At 36.4% G+C, this 16,581-nt stretch overlaps 1 protein-coding gene across 2 annotated transcripts; it reads left to right on the top strand.

Annotated features, from left to right (window-relative positions):
- Positions 1-2,577: 2,577 nt before the first annotated feature.
- Positions 2,578-10,272, top strand: LOC117421920 (phosphatidylinositol N-acetylglucosaminyltransferase subunit H-like). 2 transcript variants are annotated; one of them, XM_058987603.1, is made up of 6 exons: positions 2,578-2,698; positions 3,032-3,240; positions 3,460-3,669; positions 4,099-4,182; positions 4,315-4,402; positions 9,094-10,272. In XM_058987603.1, the coding sequence occupies exons 2-5, from the start codon at positions 3,064-3,066 to the stop codon at positions 4,384-4,386; spliced, it is 543 nt and encodes a 180-aa protein (XP_058843586.1). In that variant the 5' UTR covers positions 2,578-2,698; positions 3,032-3,063; the 3' UTR covers positions 4,387-4,402; positions 9,094-10,272. The 2 variants fall into 2 exon arrangements, with proteins under 2 accessions (XP_058843586.1, XP_058843585.1); XM_058987602.1 differs by lacking the exon at positions 9,094-10,272 and adding an exon at positions 5,165-8,736.
- The last annotated feature ends 6,309 nt before the right edge of the window (positions 10,273-16,581 follow it).

A 16,581-nucleotide genomic window follows, 5' to 3' on the forward strand; every position in this document is an offset into this window, starting at 1 on the left:
GACGGACCTGTAGAAGGAGTACAGAGATAAGATAACTGTGAGTGCTGTATTTTGTTTGTGTTTATAACTGTTTATTTGTAATTATTAGATGGCTAAACACCCGGGAGCTGTCGCTGTCAAGCCAGCATTAAAACCTGGATTACAACTAGTGCACCAAGTCACTAATCACTGTGTATTCACCACCAGTAGAGGAGCACCGTGAAAGGACACGGAGCCATGTCAGGACATTGCCTTTGTGTATTATTTCAATGTGCAAACTATAAAAGAACTGTTTGCACTGTGAACTCTGTGTGTTATTGTTGGAGCACTGCATCACCTCTACAGCTGCGCACTACAAACCACTTTGCCACAACCGATTATCTATAAAGTATATTAAAATGGAGCAACTGGAGAAGTCACTAAAACCATATTCAAACTATTTTGTTGCTACATCAGCCTGAAAACATAAAATCTGATATCTGACAATATTTATTCTCAAGTTACTGTAAGAAAAGAGATATGTCACACACCAAGTTCCAGTTTCAAAACCAGAGGTTGCTTTATTGTAATCACACAAGAGCGAGGTTACAGCGCTGGAGAGAACTTCAAAATTCTCTAACACAACAGAGTTCACACAACCTTTTTATACATGCATGCAAAACAACGTCAGTATACACCCTACAAACTGTTCGTGCCTTTTGTCACATCGACCTTCACAAACTGTTTGTTCTCAGTACCGTCTCGTTATCTACTAGCCTCCACCCCGCTCCTTTCTTACAGTCTGTTCTGTTTTTAGCCGATTATCAACTCCAGGCAACTTCTGCTTACAGGCAGCATTGATTTACAGAAAAAGCAAGAGAAGCAATAATAATGCAGACTCGCATTAACTGTTAAGATTAACTATATTTTGTTAGTAATTATACATTGTTAATTCAAGTAATAAAAGTAATGAAAGAAATAAGCTTCTCAAATTCTCTCTTACATTACATTGCTTTTAATGCAACATACCTTTTTAGGCCTACAAAGCACCAAATTCCAAATGTGTTTGTACACAGCTTGGACTTTGTCCAATTTCATCTCAGAGGAAATTAGTTCCAGACAATTTGGAACTGGCAAGTCAACGTCTTCTGAGATCTGAGATCATACTTTTTGCAGATATTACCCTAGTAAGTAAACAGATGTTGCAGTACTACAATGCCCCTGCAGGCCACATGCAAAGGAGAACATGTGTAATGATTACAGTAGCAGTTAATAAGCCAATCAATCATCTTACAGTTAATATAACAATCCAAACATGCCTTCAAATACTGAACTAGATGAAGGAAAACAATGATGTTGATTATAAGCATGATACACAACCACAGTAACCATACCTATCTTGAGGGGATATCCGTCTGTATCGGTCCAAGTGAAAAACATAGTGTGGTTATCCTAGTTTAAATGGCATGTCTCCAATTAACACAATTACCAGTAAAACATTCACTAAGTGGTACTATGACCGATCCACCAGTATCTATCTATCTATCCCCCCACCCACTCTCCAAAAACCCAGTGAGAGGCAAGATCCCAACCCAATCATGTCCAATGCATAACTAACCATTCCCATGCTCAGCCTAAAGTCACGGAAACACAACCTAGTAACAGAATAAAAACGGACTGATTAAGCAGGGCAACCCTCCTGATTATTAAAGTGACGGTGCGCTCCCAGGTTGGTTGATGTATTCATCCAGCAACCAAGCCTGAGTGATAACCCAGCCCCTGTTGAGAATAAGCTACAGCCGCACTGCCCATACGCACAGTAGTAAACACACTAGAGCTTTACCGACCGAAATACATTCAAGAGATGTGTGTGTGCACTGTTACTCGTTTGATATTTTAAAGTTATACAAAGGGTTCCATTTTAATTATCTCAACAGTAACACTATTTAGATTTGATGCTGTATAGATTTATTAGACCCCATTATTAGGTTTTTTTTGTTAAAATGTTGTCAGCAAACAAAAACAAAAAAAAGGGGGGGAGGTCGTCGCTGTGTTAAAACAAAGCCTGCATATGGAATCCACTGCTGAAAGCTACAAGGTGTCTGCAACTAAAACTACCTGAGGTAATTAAAAAACAAACAAACAAACAAACAAAAAACTGGTAAGCCAACAATTTATAATTTCAGGTTAATTAACTAGATAAAAAAATAAAAAAAATCATTCAAGAATTATAGGAATTATATGGTTTTGTCAAATGTAACCATATTGTGGGACACTGTAGCTATAAATAAACCAAGGTTCAAATGAAACAAAATAGGCGTTTTTGACATTTTCTATTTTGTAAGACTTCACAAATGTGTTTCACTAATTGTATACCAAGTGTCTGAGCCTAAATAAACAATACAATTAAAACCATATGCAAAGGAATTTTGATTTTTAAAAAAAAGCATTTTAATAACTAGAAAACAACTATTTGTAGTATCTGTATAATACATAGTTATTTATATTGACTGCTGTCAGAATATCTACACTGTATTAATTTCAAAATTATTATACAGAGTAGTGTAATAAATGTAAATTTGGAGTCGTCGACAGCGCTAGGGGGCTCTCGTGGTTGCAGCTCAAAAGTGAAACGAGCTCAGCGAGTTTACGAGCAAGAACTACACCTCCCATGTTGCACTTCGAGTTTTTGACCTGCATGACTCCATAACATTGCGGTAGAGCTGCTTATCTTTGGAAGGTAAAACATTTCAAAGAGAGATACTAATACAGTATAAATGTGTCAGATCACTGATGTGCTTTAAGTATAGCTAGTGGAATAGCGAACGCTGTCTTGTACTAGCTACTTATTAATGCTAAATCAACGACAAGATGTTGTGGCCCATGAGAATGGTAGAAAAGACAGCGCCTACAGGAAAATATGACATGCATTATTTACAGTATCATGCATATTAAAATACGTTTAGCTATTCTGTAAATCGTGTGTTTTACTCGCATTTCTCTTTCTAAGTCGTATATTTTGCACGCCTTTCATTGTGTAGCTGATGCTTTGCACACATTTAATTTTGTACAGGTTGTGACTGTGTAAGTTGATGTAAAATAACAATGACAGAAGAGGAATTCTCCGATATAAACGGAAATACGATCTCACTGGATTGTCAGAATCATTCTGAGTTTTGCAAGGAGTTCACTGTAAGCGTTCCTAAACTATCTCTGCGGAAAGTGATGAACTACACCTGCGCAGTATGGCTGACCGCGTATGCTGTGTTTTTTGCTACTGACGTAAGCAATATTCTATTACCATAACATATTTTTTTATATAGCCATTTAAAAAAAAAATCAATTAACTAAAATAAAATTAACAGATTAGTCTGTTCACTACATATCTTAATAGGAGAGTTTTCTGTACTGTTTTTTTATTATTATTATTTTACCAAGGTCTAAAAATAAACCTGTATTTTCCTAGTATTAATCATGTAAACGTTATTGTTCTCGTTGCAGAATACCAATGTCTTGTCGGCAGCTATTATTGTAACCCTTGTCGGGATGATGCTTCACCTTCACTTTGTGAAAATCGACCATGAGTCAATGTTAATTATCGGCTCCCTTGGGATTCAGATTTCTGCCTCATATGCCTCCGGCAGGGAGAGCACGTCCTTTATAGAAATGAACAAGGTCAAAGATATTGTTATTAATGAAGCCATTTATATGGTAAGTTGATCAAGCATTAACCCACACAAGGCGGTTCGTTTATGTTTTGTAAAAATTACAAAGGAACCTAAGTCAGTTGGGCATTATTATTAACTGGAATACTACAGGACCATGAATTACAAGTTATCGTGACGTTTGATTACTGAAGGTTTGTCAAGTTTTTAACGACCAGTTTCACAGACCCCGATTAGCAGTACCTTTGCATTACCTAATGTTACCAACATGTAATGATAATCTGGGAATAAAATCTAACAAAGCCTTTTAAAATATTCTGTAGTTTTTTTTTATACTTTACATCATCTGAATTAAACATTTATTAGCTGATTTACTCGGATTTAATTTGCTCTGGCTTTGGAAATTTATATATATATGAACCATCATCAAGTCTTTGTCATATATATATATTTTGTTTTTGTTTTTCTCTTTAAGCAAAGGGTAATTTATTACCTTTGTATACTGTTAAAAGAGCCTTCAGATCCAGGTGGAGTCGGTGCTGTTGTGCCGCTATTCCAGGTAAAAAGATCCAAACATTTTGCACACAATAATAGAAATGTCGTGATTGTAATGCAGTACAAGACCCTGTACACCTTGTTTTCACATGGTTTTACAGGGATGTTAACTGTACTTTATCTCTGTTTATTTCAGAGCTCCAAGCCTCGCCTCAATTGCTTGGAAGAAGTCTATAAAAGTTGTCAAGACATTCTGGGGCAAAGTTAAGAGCATCAATATAAAGGTAAGTGGAATCACCCTCAAATGAGCCCTGCATGAGACGGATTTCTTTCACCTTAGTTTACTAGAAAAACTATTTTATACACCACGTGAAAAGCCAAATAAATTGATTATTAGTCGTAGTTGTAGAGGTAGTTCATTTGCTGTGTGAGCTTTAGCTCTGTTGTCATGCTTTACTTTCATAACCAAGACATTAATGATTTAAATAGGTATTTAATTTTGATTTAAACTTTTTCCTTTTACTCTGTATTACCCCTGCTGGCTTCATTAAATATCATTTTTTTTAAAAGACAGTGAAGAGAGGTCCAGGAGAGCGCATGCTTACTACTTTTTAAACACTTGCTGCTGTTCTGGAGGCGAGCCCCTATGGTATTAAGCTGGTACTTGCCTCTTTCCTTCCGTTGTGAAGTTTCTTGCCTTGTCCACCTCTGTACCTCATTTGCAGCTACATCTACCTTTCGGGGGTTAAACAGGTTGCATCCTGGCCTTGGTTGACCTCTGGCAGCTGTTAAAGGTCCCACCTCACAAGGGGACGGCTAATTTCAGTGGTGGTCCTGGGTGGAACACGTACCTGTTCAATCATTCTGTATTCATACTGCAGTGTTATGGAGATCCAGACCAGTCTAGATCATTCAAATAAACTAAACAATGTACATTTTATAGATTTATTTTTTAAATGTAGATTTAGACACCAAAAAAGGTCTTCTGATGAGTATTCAGTTCTTCTTAAAAAAAAAAAAAAAAAATCATGTTACTTCATTTTCAGGGGAAGGATGAAAACTGAAGATACGTGTGCCTAGAGGACTATCCAGCCGAAGACAAATAATTATAGAATAGTACACCAGTAGCAAAAGTATGTATCAATGACACACAGGGTCTTAACCAGAATACTACAATTTATAAACTCTAAGTGAACTAAACCCTTTCCAAATATGCACTGTTCTCAATGAATGTAGTGCTGTTCAGGGTTAGGCTGCACACACAGTAAATCACAGTTTAGGTTAGAAAAAGGTGAATCAGGATTGTGCTGTTGAGCCATTAGGTTGCTACTGTGACACCGCCTTTGAAGTAACTCATCGTGATTATTAATAGCTGTGCCATTTTATACTATACCCCTTTGAAAACTTCAGTGCCCTGTTCATTTACTATATATATATACAGACGTGCTCAAATTTGTTGGTACCCCTCCACAAAAAACGAAGAATGCACAATTTTCTCTGAAATAACTTGAAACTGACAAAAGTAATTGGCATCCACCATTGTTTATTCCATATTTAATAGAAATCTGACTGCTTTTGATTTTTTATTCAACATAATATTGTAAATAAGAAAACAAATGAAAATGGCATGGACAAAAATGATGGGACCGCTAACCTAATATTTTGTTGCACAACCTTTAGAGGCAATCACTGCAATCAGACGTTTTCTGTAGCTCTCAATGAGACTTCTGCACCTGTTAACAGGTAGTTTGGCCCACTCTTCCTGAGCAAACTGCTCCAGCTGTCTCAGGTTTGATGGGTGCCTTCTCCAGACTGCAAGTTTCAGCTCTTTCCATAGATGTTCGATAGGATTCAGATCAGGACTCATAGAAGGCCACTTCAGAATAGTCCAATGTTTTGTTCTTATCCATTCTTGGGTGCTTTTAGCTGGGTTTTTTGGGTCATTATCCTGTTGGAGGACCCATGATCTGGGACTGAGACAGAGCTTTCTGACACTGGGCAGTACGTTTCGCTCCAGAATGACTTGATAGTCTTGAGATTTCATTGTGCCCTGCACAGATTCAAGGCACCCTGTGCCAGGCGTAGCAAAGCAGCCCCAAAACATAACCGAGCCTCCTCCATGTTTCACTGTAGGTATGGTGTTCTTTTCTTTGAAAGCTTCATTTTTTCGTCTGTGAACATAGAGCTGATGTGACTTGCCAAAAAGCTCCAGTTTTAACTCATCTGTCCAAAGGACATTCTCCCAGAAGGATTGTGGCTTGTCAATATGCATTTTAGCAAATTCCAGTCTGGCTTTTTTATGTTTTTCTTTCAAAAGTGGAGTCCTCCTGGGTCTTCTTCCATGGAGCCCACTTTCGCTCAAAAAGCGACGGATGGTGCGATCAGAAACTGACATACCTTCACCTTGGAGTTCAGCTTGTATCTCTTTGGCAGTTATCCTTGGTTCTTTTTCTACCATTCGCACTATCCTTCTGTTCACTCTGGGGTCGATTTTCCTCTTGCGGCCGCGCCCAGGGAGGTTGGCTACAATTCCATGGACCTTAAACTTCTTAATAATATTTGCAACTCTTGTCACAGGAACATCAAGCTGCTTGGAGATGGTCTTGTAGCCTTTACCTTTACCATGCTTGTCTATTATTTTCTTTCTGATCTCCTCAGACAACTCTCTCCTTTGCTTTCTCTGGTCCATGTTCAGTGTGGTGCACACAATGATACCAAACAGCACAGTGACTACTTTTCTCCATTTAAATAGGCTGAATGACTGATTACAAGATTGGAGACATGTGTGATACTAATTAAAGAAACTAATTAGTTTGAAATATCACTATTATCCAATTATTTATTATCTTTTCTAAGGGGTACCAACAAATGTGTCCAGGCCATTTTAGAATATCTTTGTAGAATAAGCAATAATTCATCACTTTTCACAGCTTCTTTGCTTTATTCTATGACATACCAAAGGCATGCAAGTATACATGATAAAATAGCTTTTAATTTCATCACTTTTCAGGAGGAATGAAGCATTATTTCAATGAGCTGTAAGGGTACCAACAAATTTGAGCACGTCTGTATATATATGTGTGTGTGTGTGTATGGGGTGGATTAATGAGAGTGTTTACCTGTTTGTTTTTCTTCTATTCTAAAATAGTTTTTGGTTTTGTGGTTAGAAAACCACAAGAGGTCACCCTGCTGCAAATAAATAAACTTAGGAATACTTATACTGGACTGCAGCAGCAGATGGCGCTGTGTGTAGGATGCTACAAAGTGCAGCATCAAATTGTGTATGTGTGTGGAAAAAATACTTTCCATGGAAAATCTTAGCTGTACCTCGAAGAGTATATATATCCAATGAAACTTACTCCAATAGACTTCACACACATGTATTGAATAACCTGATTTAGAAATATCTTTACATTACCAATGAACATATTAGTGTGTTCATTTAAACCGTTTCTTCTAATGTATCAGTTTAGAACAAATCATTATGTATTGTGTATCATAAATAAAATGTGTCTGTAATGTTTTGTTCCAGTATTCTTTTTAACAGCAAAATTGTAATTTACATGTGTCTGTAGTTTAAAAGATTTGCAAGTTTTTTATTTGTTATTCCTTTAGCCACCTTTAATTATAAACAATGTAAATGTAATTTGTGGTTAAAAAACATTTTAAAATAATAATGATTTCCCTTTAAAATGCTTGATTAACATTGAAGGTGTACAGGTGTAGATGTTGTCCAATGCTAAAATATCTTCAGAATACTGTTGCACTTAAGAACTAGACCAGGAAACTTCCTTCAATGCTTTGTCTTCCCTGAATCCTTTTTTGCTTGCTCTTGATGGTTAGCATTATTAAACTCTTGTTAATTGTAATGGAAATAGTTAACCTTCATCAGAAAGAGTCTGGGTTAAATACAGCTGAGGAGCAGTATCGCAAAACTGTATTTTGGAACAGGTGTGCATGGCTTACCATGTAACACTGAATCATTTTAGTAACTGGAATTTCTGGCACACCCTGTGCATTTAGAACGGTGCTGCTTGTCATGTATCCTGACTCCTTATCCTGCACCGGTGCAAAGCAGTCTGAGGTCATTGCACTGAATGAATGTCTGAGATCACCATTGTTCTTCTTTTAATCAGTGACATTTCATGTTTGATGATTACAAAATCCCTGAAGTGTGACGTACCCAGTCGACAGCAGGACAAAAGGTTGAAAATGAATACTGAAGCAAATTACTCATTATGAAGAAACATGGCCCTTTGTATGGTTTTAATTTACCTGTGAGGGTTTCAATGTCCTGTTATCTCTTAAAACACACTTCAGGGTAAATTTTTGGAAAGCTTTGGTTGTTTTTCTACAGTGCATAATATAGTATATGTGGCCTGTTTTAAAACACCAGTGTTCAAGAGTTGTTTTCAGTTTTACTTAGTGTCTAACAACATTCTTCCAAAATGTAGCCTGTGTACAGTACTTTGTCAACCTTGTTGATAGTCCAGTTTGTTTGCATGCCCCACAGATAGTATAAGATAAATTAGAAACAAGATTTCTCCTCTCTTTAAGTGGCTTGACACTTACATTTACGATTACATTTTAATTATGACCCTCCCATCCTTAAAGTGAGTTTTAAAAATACCAAGTAACAAAAAACTATGAATGTGCATTTTAAATGATTTTTAAAAAGTCTTCTCAGGGTTAGTTTTGGTATTTTACTTGAACTCAAACTTGCATGATAGTTTTTCTGTCTATTTTTTGTAACTTTAACTGCTTGCTTTGTTTAAAAAAAAAAAAAAAAAAAAAATGGTGTAAAAGTTTCCGTTTGATTAAATCATATAAGTTTATGGGTATCAGAAATACAGTTTCCAAGAGAAAAAAAAAGGCAGATATGATTATGGTGTTCAGGGTTAAGCAAATACAGTAGACTGTAGCATTATGTTGTCAACAACATATTGTTTATTTAAACTTACCTTTGTTTATTTAGATGGTGATGGACCAGACCCAGACTGTCCTCTCCAAAATTTACAATAGACGTGACCATTTGTTATCTTCAGTCTGTGAACGCTCTCGGTGGGATGTTTCTCAGACGTCACAGGAGTGACATTTCTTGGGGCCGCTTCACACTTTCCATTGACACGGTGTGGACTGGTTGCTGGCAAATTAATTAGCAACATTCGAGGTGTGATCTTAAGTTCAGCTCCTTGCACTCTAATACACATCAGGAAAATGATTCTGTTCAAGTCTGCATCACTAAACCCTAAACATCCTGTATTAAAAGGTTTATTTATTTTCTGGTCTGAGGAAGCTATTTTGAGGTCCAAAATGAGAACAATGAGTAATAAAGAAGAAAGGTAGCATTTTACAATATGATTAAAAAAAATAATATGGGAAGTTACATGACTAACTGTCCAATAATAATTCACTCATACAGTACTTCAATAGAGCAATCGAAGTTCAGATGATCACGCTACTTTTTGAAGTGCAGCTCCAAGATCCCAAAACCAAAACTGTTAAACTAATGCTAAAATGTTACTTTTTTGGGGCACTGACAAATCTGTACTAGATTTCTATAGGGCCTGTGAATAGAAAACGTGACACCATGGGGAAGTATGTTATTTACTATTTTATGTATGTATTTGTATTATACTACTACTAGAAATAGTGCTGAAATTGTTTTTAGAATTTTGTTTTTATTTACCGGTACATAGTTTAATTATCATGTATTATTGCATACACTTACACAATAAAACCATAACATTAAAAAAAACATATAAAAAGAAAAGGTGGTAGTTTTTTGTTTTTTTTAACCAGGCCCAAAGAAGAGGATTCATTGCTTTTGTTGTACATGCTTCTTAAATTCAGGTGTGCTCTTCTCTTGGTGCTGCAGGGCATACAGATTTTAATCAAAAAATGGAAAATGAAAACTGAGAGCCATGTAAGGCTGTAAACCCGGTATAACATGGATTTCTCTGTTTGGACTGCAGTTGATTTTATGTGAACTGTCTTTTGATGGCTTCAGCTGTAAGGGACACTACATAATCAAAGGTGCTAGTTGGTGTATGCAGGTGGTTAGGACCTGTGCAAAGAACGGTTAAGATCTTTTCAGATGAGAGGTAATTAGAGCAGAGCCGCTAAATAAAATCACTTGGAATTGTTCTTTTCAGTCCCATTGTCTACTGTCTATTTTGTTATATGTACTGTATTACCCTTAAAGACAGTCAACATTTAGTGCATGCTGTTATCTTAATTCACCTGATGTGATTGAGTGTGAAAGAATTAGGTCTGACAATAGCATGCTAATAACCCACACTGCCAATACAGCTACTCAACTCATAATGTAACAGCAGTAAAGCAGGCTACAGTCCCATCAGATTGTTAGTATCGGTCTCATATTTAACAGCAAGGCCTCCTACCATTTAACTGTCCTTGTGGTTCTGTTTTTGTGCCATTGTTATTAATCTGGTGGTCATTTGGTCAGGTTGTGAGCATTGCAAGCTTACAGAAGGTCATTTTGTTCAGTTCTAAGTCCATTAGTATCTGTTTGTACTTGTCAAACTCTGGTGGAGTGGCAGTGGCTTATTGGAGTGAGTTTTCTCTTGTGTCTCAGAAAGGTATGGATCTTCTTTTCCTGGCTGTTGACACCCAGCCCTTCAACCTGCTTGGGCTGCTGTACTAACCGGCAGAGTCTGTCACCTTGTACTCACACACACACACACAAAATAAACAAAAAACCATTTAAGAAAATAGTTTGGACCTTCATGCAGAAACAATACGATAGGCTTAGGAGTAGGGATAAGCAAAGAGGTGAAAGTGCAATTCTTGTTTGGTTCCCAAGACAATAGGATATAACCACACATCACTTCTATCTGTTAGTGTGATTAATTGTATCATCTGCTTAAAGGAGTCCCCTATATAAGTTACTGCATTGAGGTCAAAGAAGTGAGGTAAAGTATGGCATAGACCATTAAAAAACACATGTGCAAATAAAAAACTGGTTGTGTTGTTTATTATAAAGCCCAAGCTGATGATGGAATCTGTTCATTTATTTTTGGCATTTGAACAATATTTCCTAACCGTTCTTTGTACAATACAACAATATATCCCTGGCAACTTTCCCTTTGGCAAGAGATCTAAACTGCCAAAGAAATTGCTAGGTGACAGCTTAGTGTTTTTGAAAATCACCTTCATTGATTTGCTGAATGGGATATAAAGCAAGCCTCTTCCATTCAACAAAGTGGTTTTATATTTTTTAACCCCCCCCACCTTTTATTCTGAAATGGTTTGACCACCTTGAGTGTAACTAGTGCCAATGTCACTGCATTGCTGCCTTTTGGCTTTCCACACCTGTATGAACTCTCACCTACAGTAAACAGGATCCTCTGCCAGTTTATTCACACCTCCTGCGGTGTAGAAATACATACAGGTTTAGCTTGGAAGTACAAGAATACCGGTCGAATTTCAGTAAATGTAGATGTAAGGGATTTCTTTTTTTTTTTTAACTGTGCTTATTTAGATGAAGGTGTCATGCCTCATTTGCAAGTACACCCTACAGGCAAACTATAAATATCACCACTACATCAATAACTTAGAACACTGAATAACATTAATTTAAATTGAACCCGACATTTTCCATAACAGTTGCACTTTCAACGAATTGCCTGGCTTACTGCTTTTAGGGAAGCAAGCTTTGGCAGTGCTAAAAGAAGAGAGGATACTGCTCAGCTACTTCCAGTATTTATTCCCAAAGATTTTACCACTTAAAGGGTAAGGGTATAACATCTCACAGTTATCTTAAAATGTTTTCTTGTTGTTTAGAAGTATGAAAAACATCAGGGAATTTATTTTAATTTCTTAAATTGTAATTATGTGTTTATATAAATGTAATAGACCTTACCATCTTAAGAGTATGGATCAGTCATTCTCTGAAGAATCACAGACATGTGTCTTGACTCAGTATTTTAAAACCTACTGATTGACTTCATGTTTGACATGCACGTCTATGCCTGAAAAGCTAGAAACTGAACAACAAGAACACAGGGAAAGGAGTTGTTTTAAACACATCCTGGTGTAACCCCCACCATCCCCAGCCAAAAGATATGACTTAATAAACAGTAGAAAAAATACATATCCTGTATACTCAAGAAGGTTAACTTTATGTTTACTTCTGTAAACAACGGTACATGTGTTACCTTGACAAGCCATTGATTTTAAACTCATGGTGAGTCCATGGGCTCTGTGGTTAAGGCTCTCTCCTAACACAATGTTTGGCTTCTGGAATGGCAAAGTGGCAAGCAGGTTTTAAGGGGTTAGCTTTGGGTGGTGCATAACAAACTGGAAAGGAAACCAGCTCTGTCTTTTGAGCATGCAGTAAGCTAAACTATGGAAGCATGTACAGTAGTAGACACCATTTAATCATATATGATTGAAATGAATTGTGAGACACTGTCGCTTTAAATTGCAAGAGTTCTAATGGTCATTTAAGTTTATGAATGGGCAGGGGAGTGCGGAGGAGCAGCAGTGGCAAAAGAACATTCAAAGTACCACTTTCAGGTGATTTATTTCTGTAGTAGCAGGTACAGTAAGTCTCATCCCGTGAGGTAATCCGAAATTGACAAGCATTTTTCTCCTGCTGATATTCTTAAGTAAAGAGACTGTTTCACTGTTTTCAGCCTAAGAGGATAATAAGTACTAAATTGATAACCATTCACTGTTAAGCAGTCTGTGGTTAGTTAATACCGCCCATTCTTCATCTCACTTCCTGGAAGCAAATACACTCTGTGAAGTTTGGGGGTACTGAGTAATCCCATAATGCTGCCTAACTTAAAGCAGGCAGTCAGCTGAGCTCTTTCCATTGCCATTGAAATTCTAGAACCCTAACCGGTCAGACCAGCTCCAGTCAAGCAGATAAAGCATTTCCTTGTAGAACAGGTCTTATGAAATGAATTGGCTGACTCTTTAGTAACAAATCACAGGCACCTACACCTTACCAGTTTTAAGGTAAAGGCAGGAAGAATGAAAGAGATGATACTTTGTAGTTCCCTTGCCACTGTAATGTGTTTATTGTGCTTTGCCATATATTACAATACTGTATTTTTATAGATAGATTGACGATGACAGTCTGTGCTTTACTTTGTACTTATCCAAATAGAGTCCTTTACAATATAGTTTGTCTGAGCACACTAACTACCACCACCAAAAGTACATGTGAAAAACATGATATAGCTTAAGTGAGAGAAATTCATAAAAAATACCAGAGGATTTTAAAAACAATTTAAGAGTGAATATGCAGAAAAATGTATCTAAATCGTATAACTTGTTTTGAGTTTTCTCTGCTTTGTTAAATTATGTCGACACCATCAAGGAGAGGTTTTTTTTTATCAGCTTTCATCTTCCCCTCCGTCTCTGTTGAATGATTTACTGTGCGTTGATAACTCAAAGAACACGTTAATAGAGTGTATTGCGCTTTGAGAAGAGGCTTCAGTGCTTTAGACTCCTGTTGATTTTCGGGGTGATTGAACTAGGGGAATGATCAGGATGAGAATGTCACACAATTCAGTAGAGCCTGAATTTAGGTAAACCTGAGAACACCTGGATGTTTTAAATGATTTCCTGTTTTAATTAAGTATAATTCTTAACTCTCTTTTTGGCATTAATTCAATACCGGTAATGTACTGAATTTGAGGTTTTTAAAAACACTTATGATACATTATATGATCTCCGAATAACCCCTAATTATTTTGAGCAGTGTAATTGAGACTCATAAGGATATTCAGACAGTCCCCCATACTTATCTAAAACTAAAACCAAACCTCTAAAGTAATATAAATGTCTCTTCAGAACTCAACTCATTTTGAAACATAATTGTTCTCCTTTCAAACAATTAGGAGTAAATTACAGACTGGAGTAAATGATTAAAGATGTAATGATTGCAGATTAAAGAGCAGCTGCGTCTGATTAAAGTTTAAGAGAGTATAGGCTGTGCTCATTACCAGTAATACACTTCATTCTTCTCATGTTAATCCATGTTTTGCTCAAGTGCTGGAATTGTCAGGAGTGTAAATGAATCTCTTACTAACTAAATTTTACAAACTATTTAAAAGTTTTAAAATAAATGCTATGAAATGTAACACCCTGGAATAAATGCATGAACAGAGTCCAGTTTCAAAGGTCCAGAGCAGCAAGTTCATTAGAAGGGGTAGTTTTTTTTTTTATATAACATGTTTTACTTTAAAAATAGACCAAATTCACTGGTCAGAGTAACAACCACAGTAACAGCTTTCCAGGTTGCATGAGTGTGTGCAAGAAACCTCCCACAGTTTTCAGGTAGGTCTGGTTTGAGCACAACCATTTTACCTAAGATGTGTCTATCACTAAAACAGAAACCATTAACAATCTGTGCACTACATTCAATTGTTAAAATGAAACATAGCCATCTTAAACAGCTGTTCTAGTATGAAAACGGAAGGACAGGTTCACTAAATTGTTTCATTGGTTTAATTACTACAGTTTTGCTGATCACTATAATATTGAAACATTGCATATTGAAATAATATTGAAATTTGACATCACTTTAACATTCACACAGTAAATAAGTAGTAACTACAAAGCATTACTTTACAGCACACTTTTACTGTGGTGTAACTGCATGTGCTTCATTTCAGAGTGACCATGAAGCAGTGAATGGAATTCAAAGCATTACTCAAAAGCTGGTTGTTTATTCGCTTTGGATTACACAGTTTGTTAATACACTGTTCACACAGACAGGAGTCAATGCTACGACAATGCTGAGCCAACAAGGATATGCAGTCATTATTTGTAATGCATACATTAACCTGCTGGCCCAGAAACTACAGTCATAGTGTTATCTGATAAAGACCAGCCACCAGACGGATTGAAGTAATGTTCAGTGTCTGTCCCAGTTTAGGGACAAGTACTGTACATGCTAATGTAATTGCTGTAGTTACTGCTTACATTTTCCAGCTGCACGATACATCCACAAAATAAAAGATTGACATCATGACACCAGAGCTGAAATGCAATCACTGTACTGTACAGTCTATGTTCTTCTGACAATCACACCTTGTTGCACTTGACCCCTGCCAGAAGTTACACATTCAAATGGCTCGGACATGAAAATGGAACAACTGGTAAGCTTGTTTTAATGTCAGTTTGAATAAACCTCCAATACCTTATATGGGGCAAAGTGGCCAAGTGTAATAATGCAGTAGCCTTTCTTCTCTGGAGGCCTGGGTTCAAATCCAGCTTAAATCACAAGTGAAATGAATATTGTGATCATAACTTTGAAAAACCACTAGATAATTCACCAAAATATCCACTATGCACATTGCAGGCAAGTTAAAATAGGTATATAGTTCACACAACTCCATTAAGTTTAAGACTTCTCCTTTAAGTCAAATTAGATTCTATTTTTTATAACTAATCATCTTGACATCTTTCACCAGTCAATCAGTATACAGAATTGATTTGTAATTTTAGGGTGTGGTATTGAGATCCGCCATTGTTTATTGTTAAAACAACAAACCACCTGGTGCTGTTAAACAGGTGCTACACCTCATAATCAGGAGCTGAAAGAAGGACAAACATGATTGTTGTTAGAGAGGGTGTGCGACTGCCTGGAGGTCACATGGATGAATGGCCAGAGCTAGCAAAAGGGTAGAGATGTGACATAAAGCATGTTTACAGGGATGGAAACGATCCGTTGAAAAGAAGGATTTACCTCAAAGGCAGCGTAAAGATATTGATGCAGGTCCTGTGGAAACAGAAACTAAAAGACAAAGGATAGAACAATTGAAAGTGCCTCAAATGCAATTAACAACCAAGTGCTGCTGAAATGCAGTATCACTGTACATTTTATTTATGTAGTATATTAATAGCAACATGAGTGAACAAGGAATTTATATATTGAATTGATAATGCATGTTACATTTAAACTGCTTCAGACTCATATGGCTAAGGAGTCATTGTCTGACTATATGTAGACCAAGAGGTTGCTGCAATGGCAGAGATAGCAAAACAATTAGTTTTGAACTAAACCAGCTATTGTAACCTTGTAGATTTTGAATAAATATGACTGCACACTGGTACCGATACAATTCTTTGGTACTGCAATTAATTACTGATGTGCATTGGTTAATGTCAAAATCTGAAAATGTTTCACTGTGGTACCATTGTTACTAATAGCACTGTAGCTGCCCTTAGTACAAAATCAAGTTACATTGTAATGTTTGTCTTTTTATTTTATGGACAACTTCAGCATACTAGCTCATAAAGTAAGATGATTGTAAATATGCAAAATCTCATACAATATTTAGTTCTCCTTTTACATTAATATTTACAATCTTTATTTTAATTCCTACCATTTTAATAAAGGTATATTTATAACCATTTGATGATAAATTAAGACATTTTAATTAACCAGGCAATTAAATTAAAAACTGGTTTAAGTTGCATA

This window comes from Acipenser ruthenus, chromosome 15 (genome assembly GCF_902713425.1).
Source record: "Acipenser ruthenus chromosome 15, fAciRut3.2 maternal haplotype, whole genome shotgun sequence".
NCBI classification, from domain to species: Eukaryota; Metazoa; Chordata; class Actinopteri; order Acipenseriformes; family Acipenseridae; genus Acipenser; species Acipenser ruthenus.

Coding starts and splice junctions, on each gene's coding strand:
- LOC117421920 (XM_058987603.1), top strand. CDS start 3,064: ATGACAGAAGAGGAATTCTCCGATATAAACGGAAATACGATCTCACTG. Junction 3,241..3,459: donor CTGTGTTTTTTGCTACTGAC/GTAAGCAATATT, acceptor TTCTCGTTGCAG/AATACCAATGTCTTGTCGGC. Junction 4,183..4,314: donor CTGTTGTGCCGCTATTCCAG/GTAAAAAGATCC, acceptor TGTTTATTTCAG/AGCTCCAAGCCTCGCCTCAA.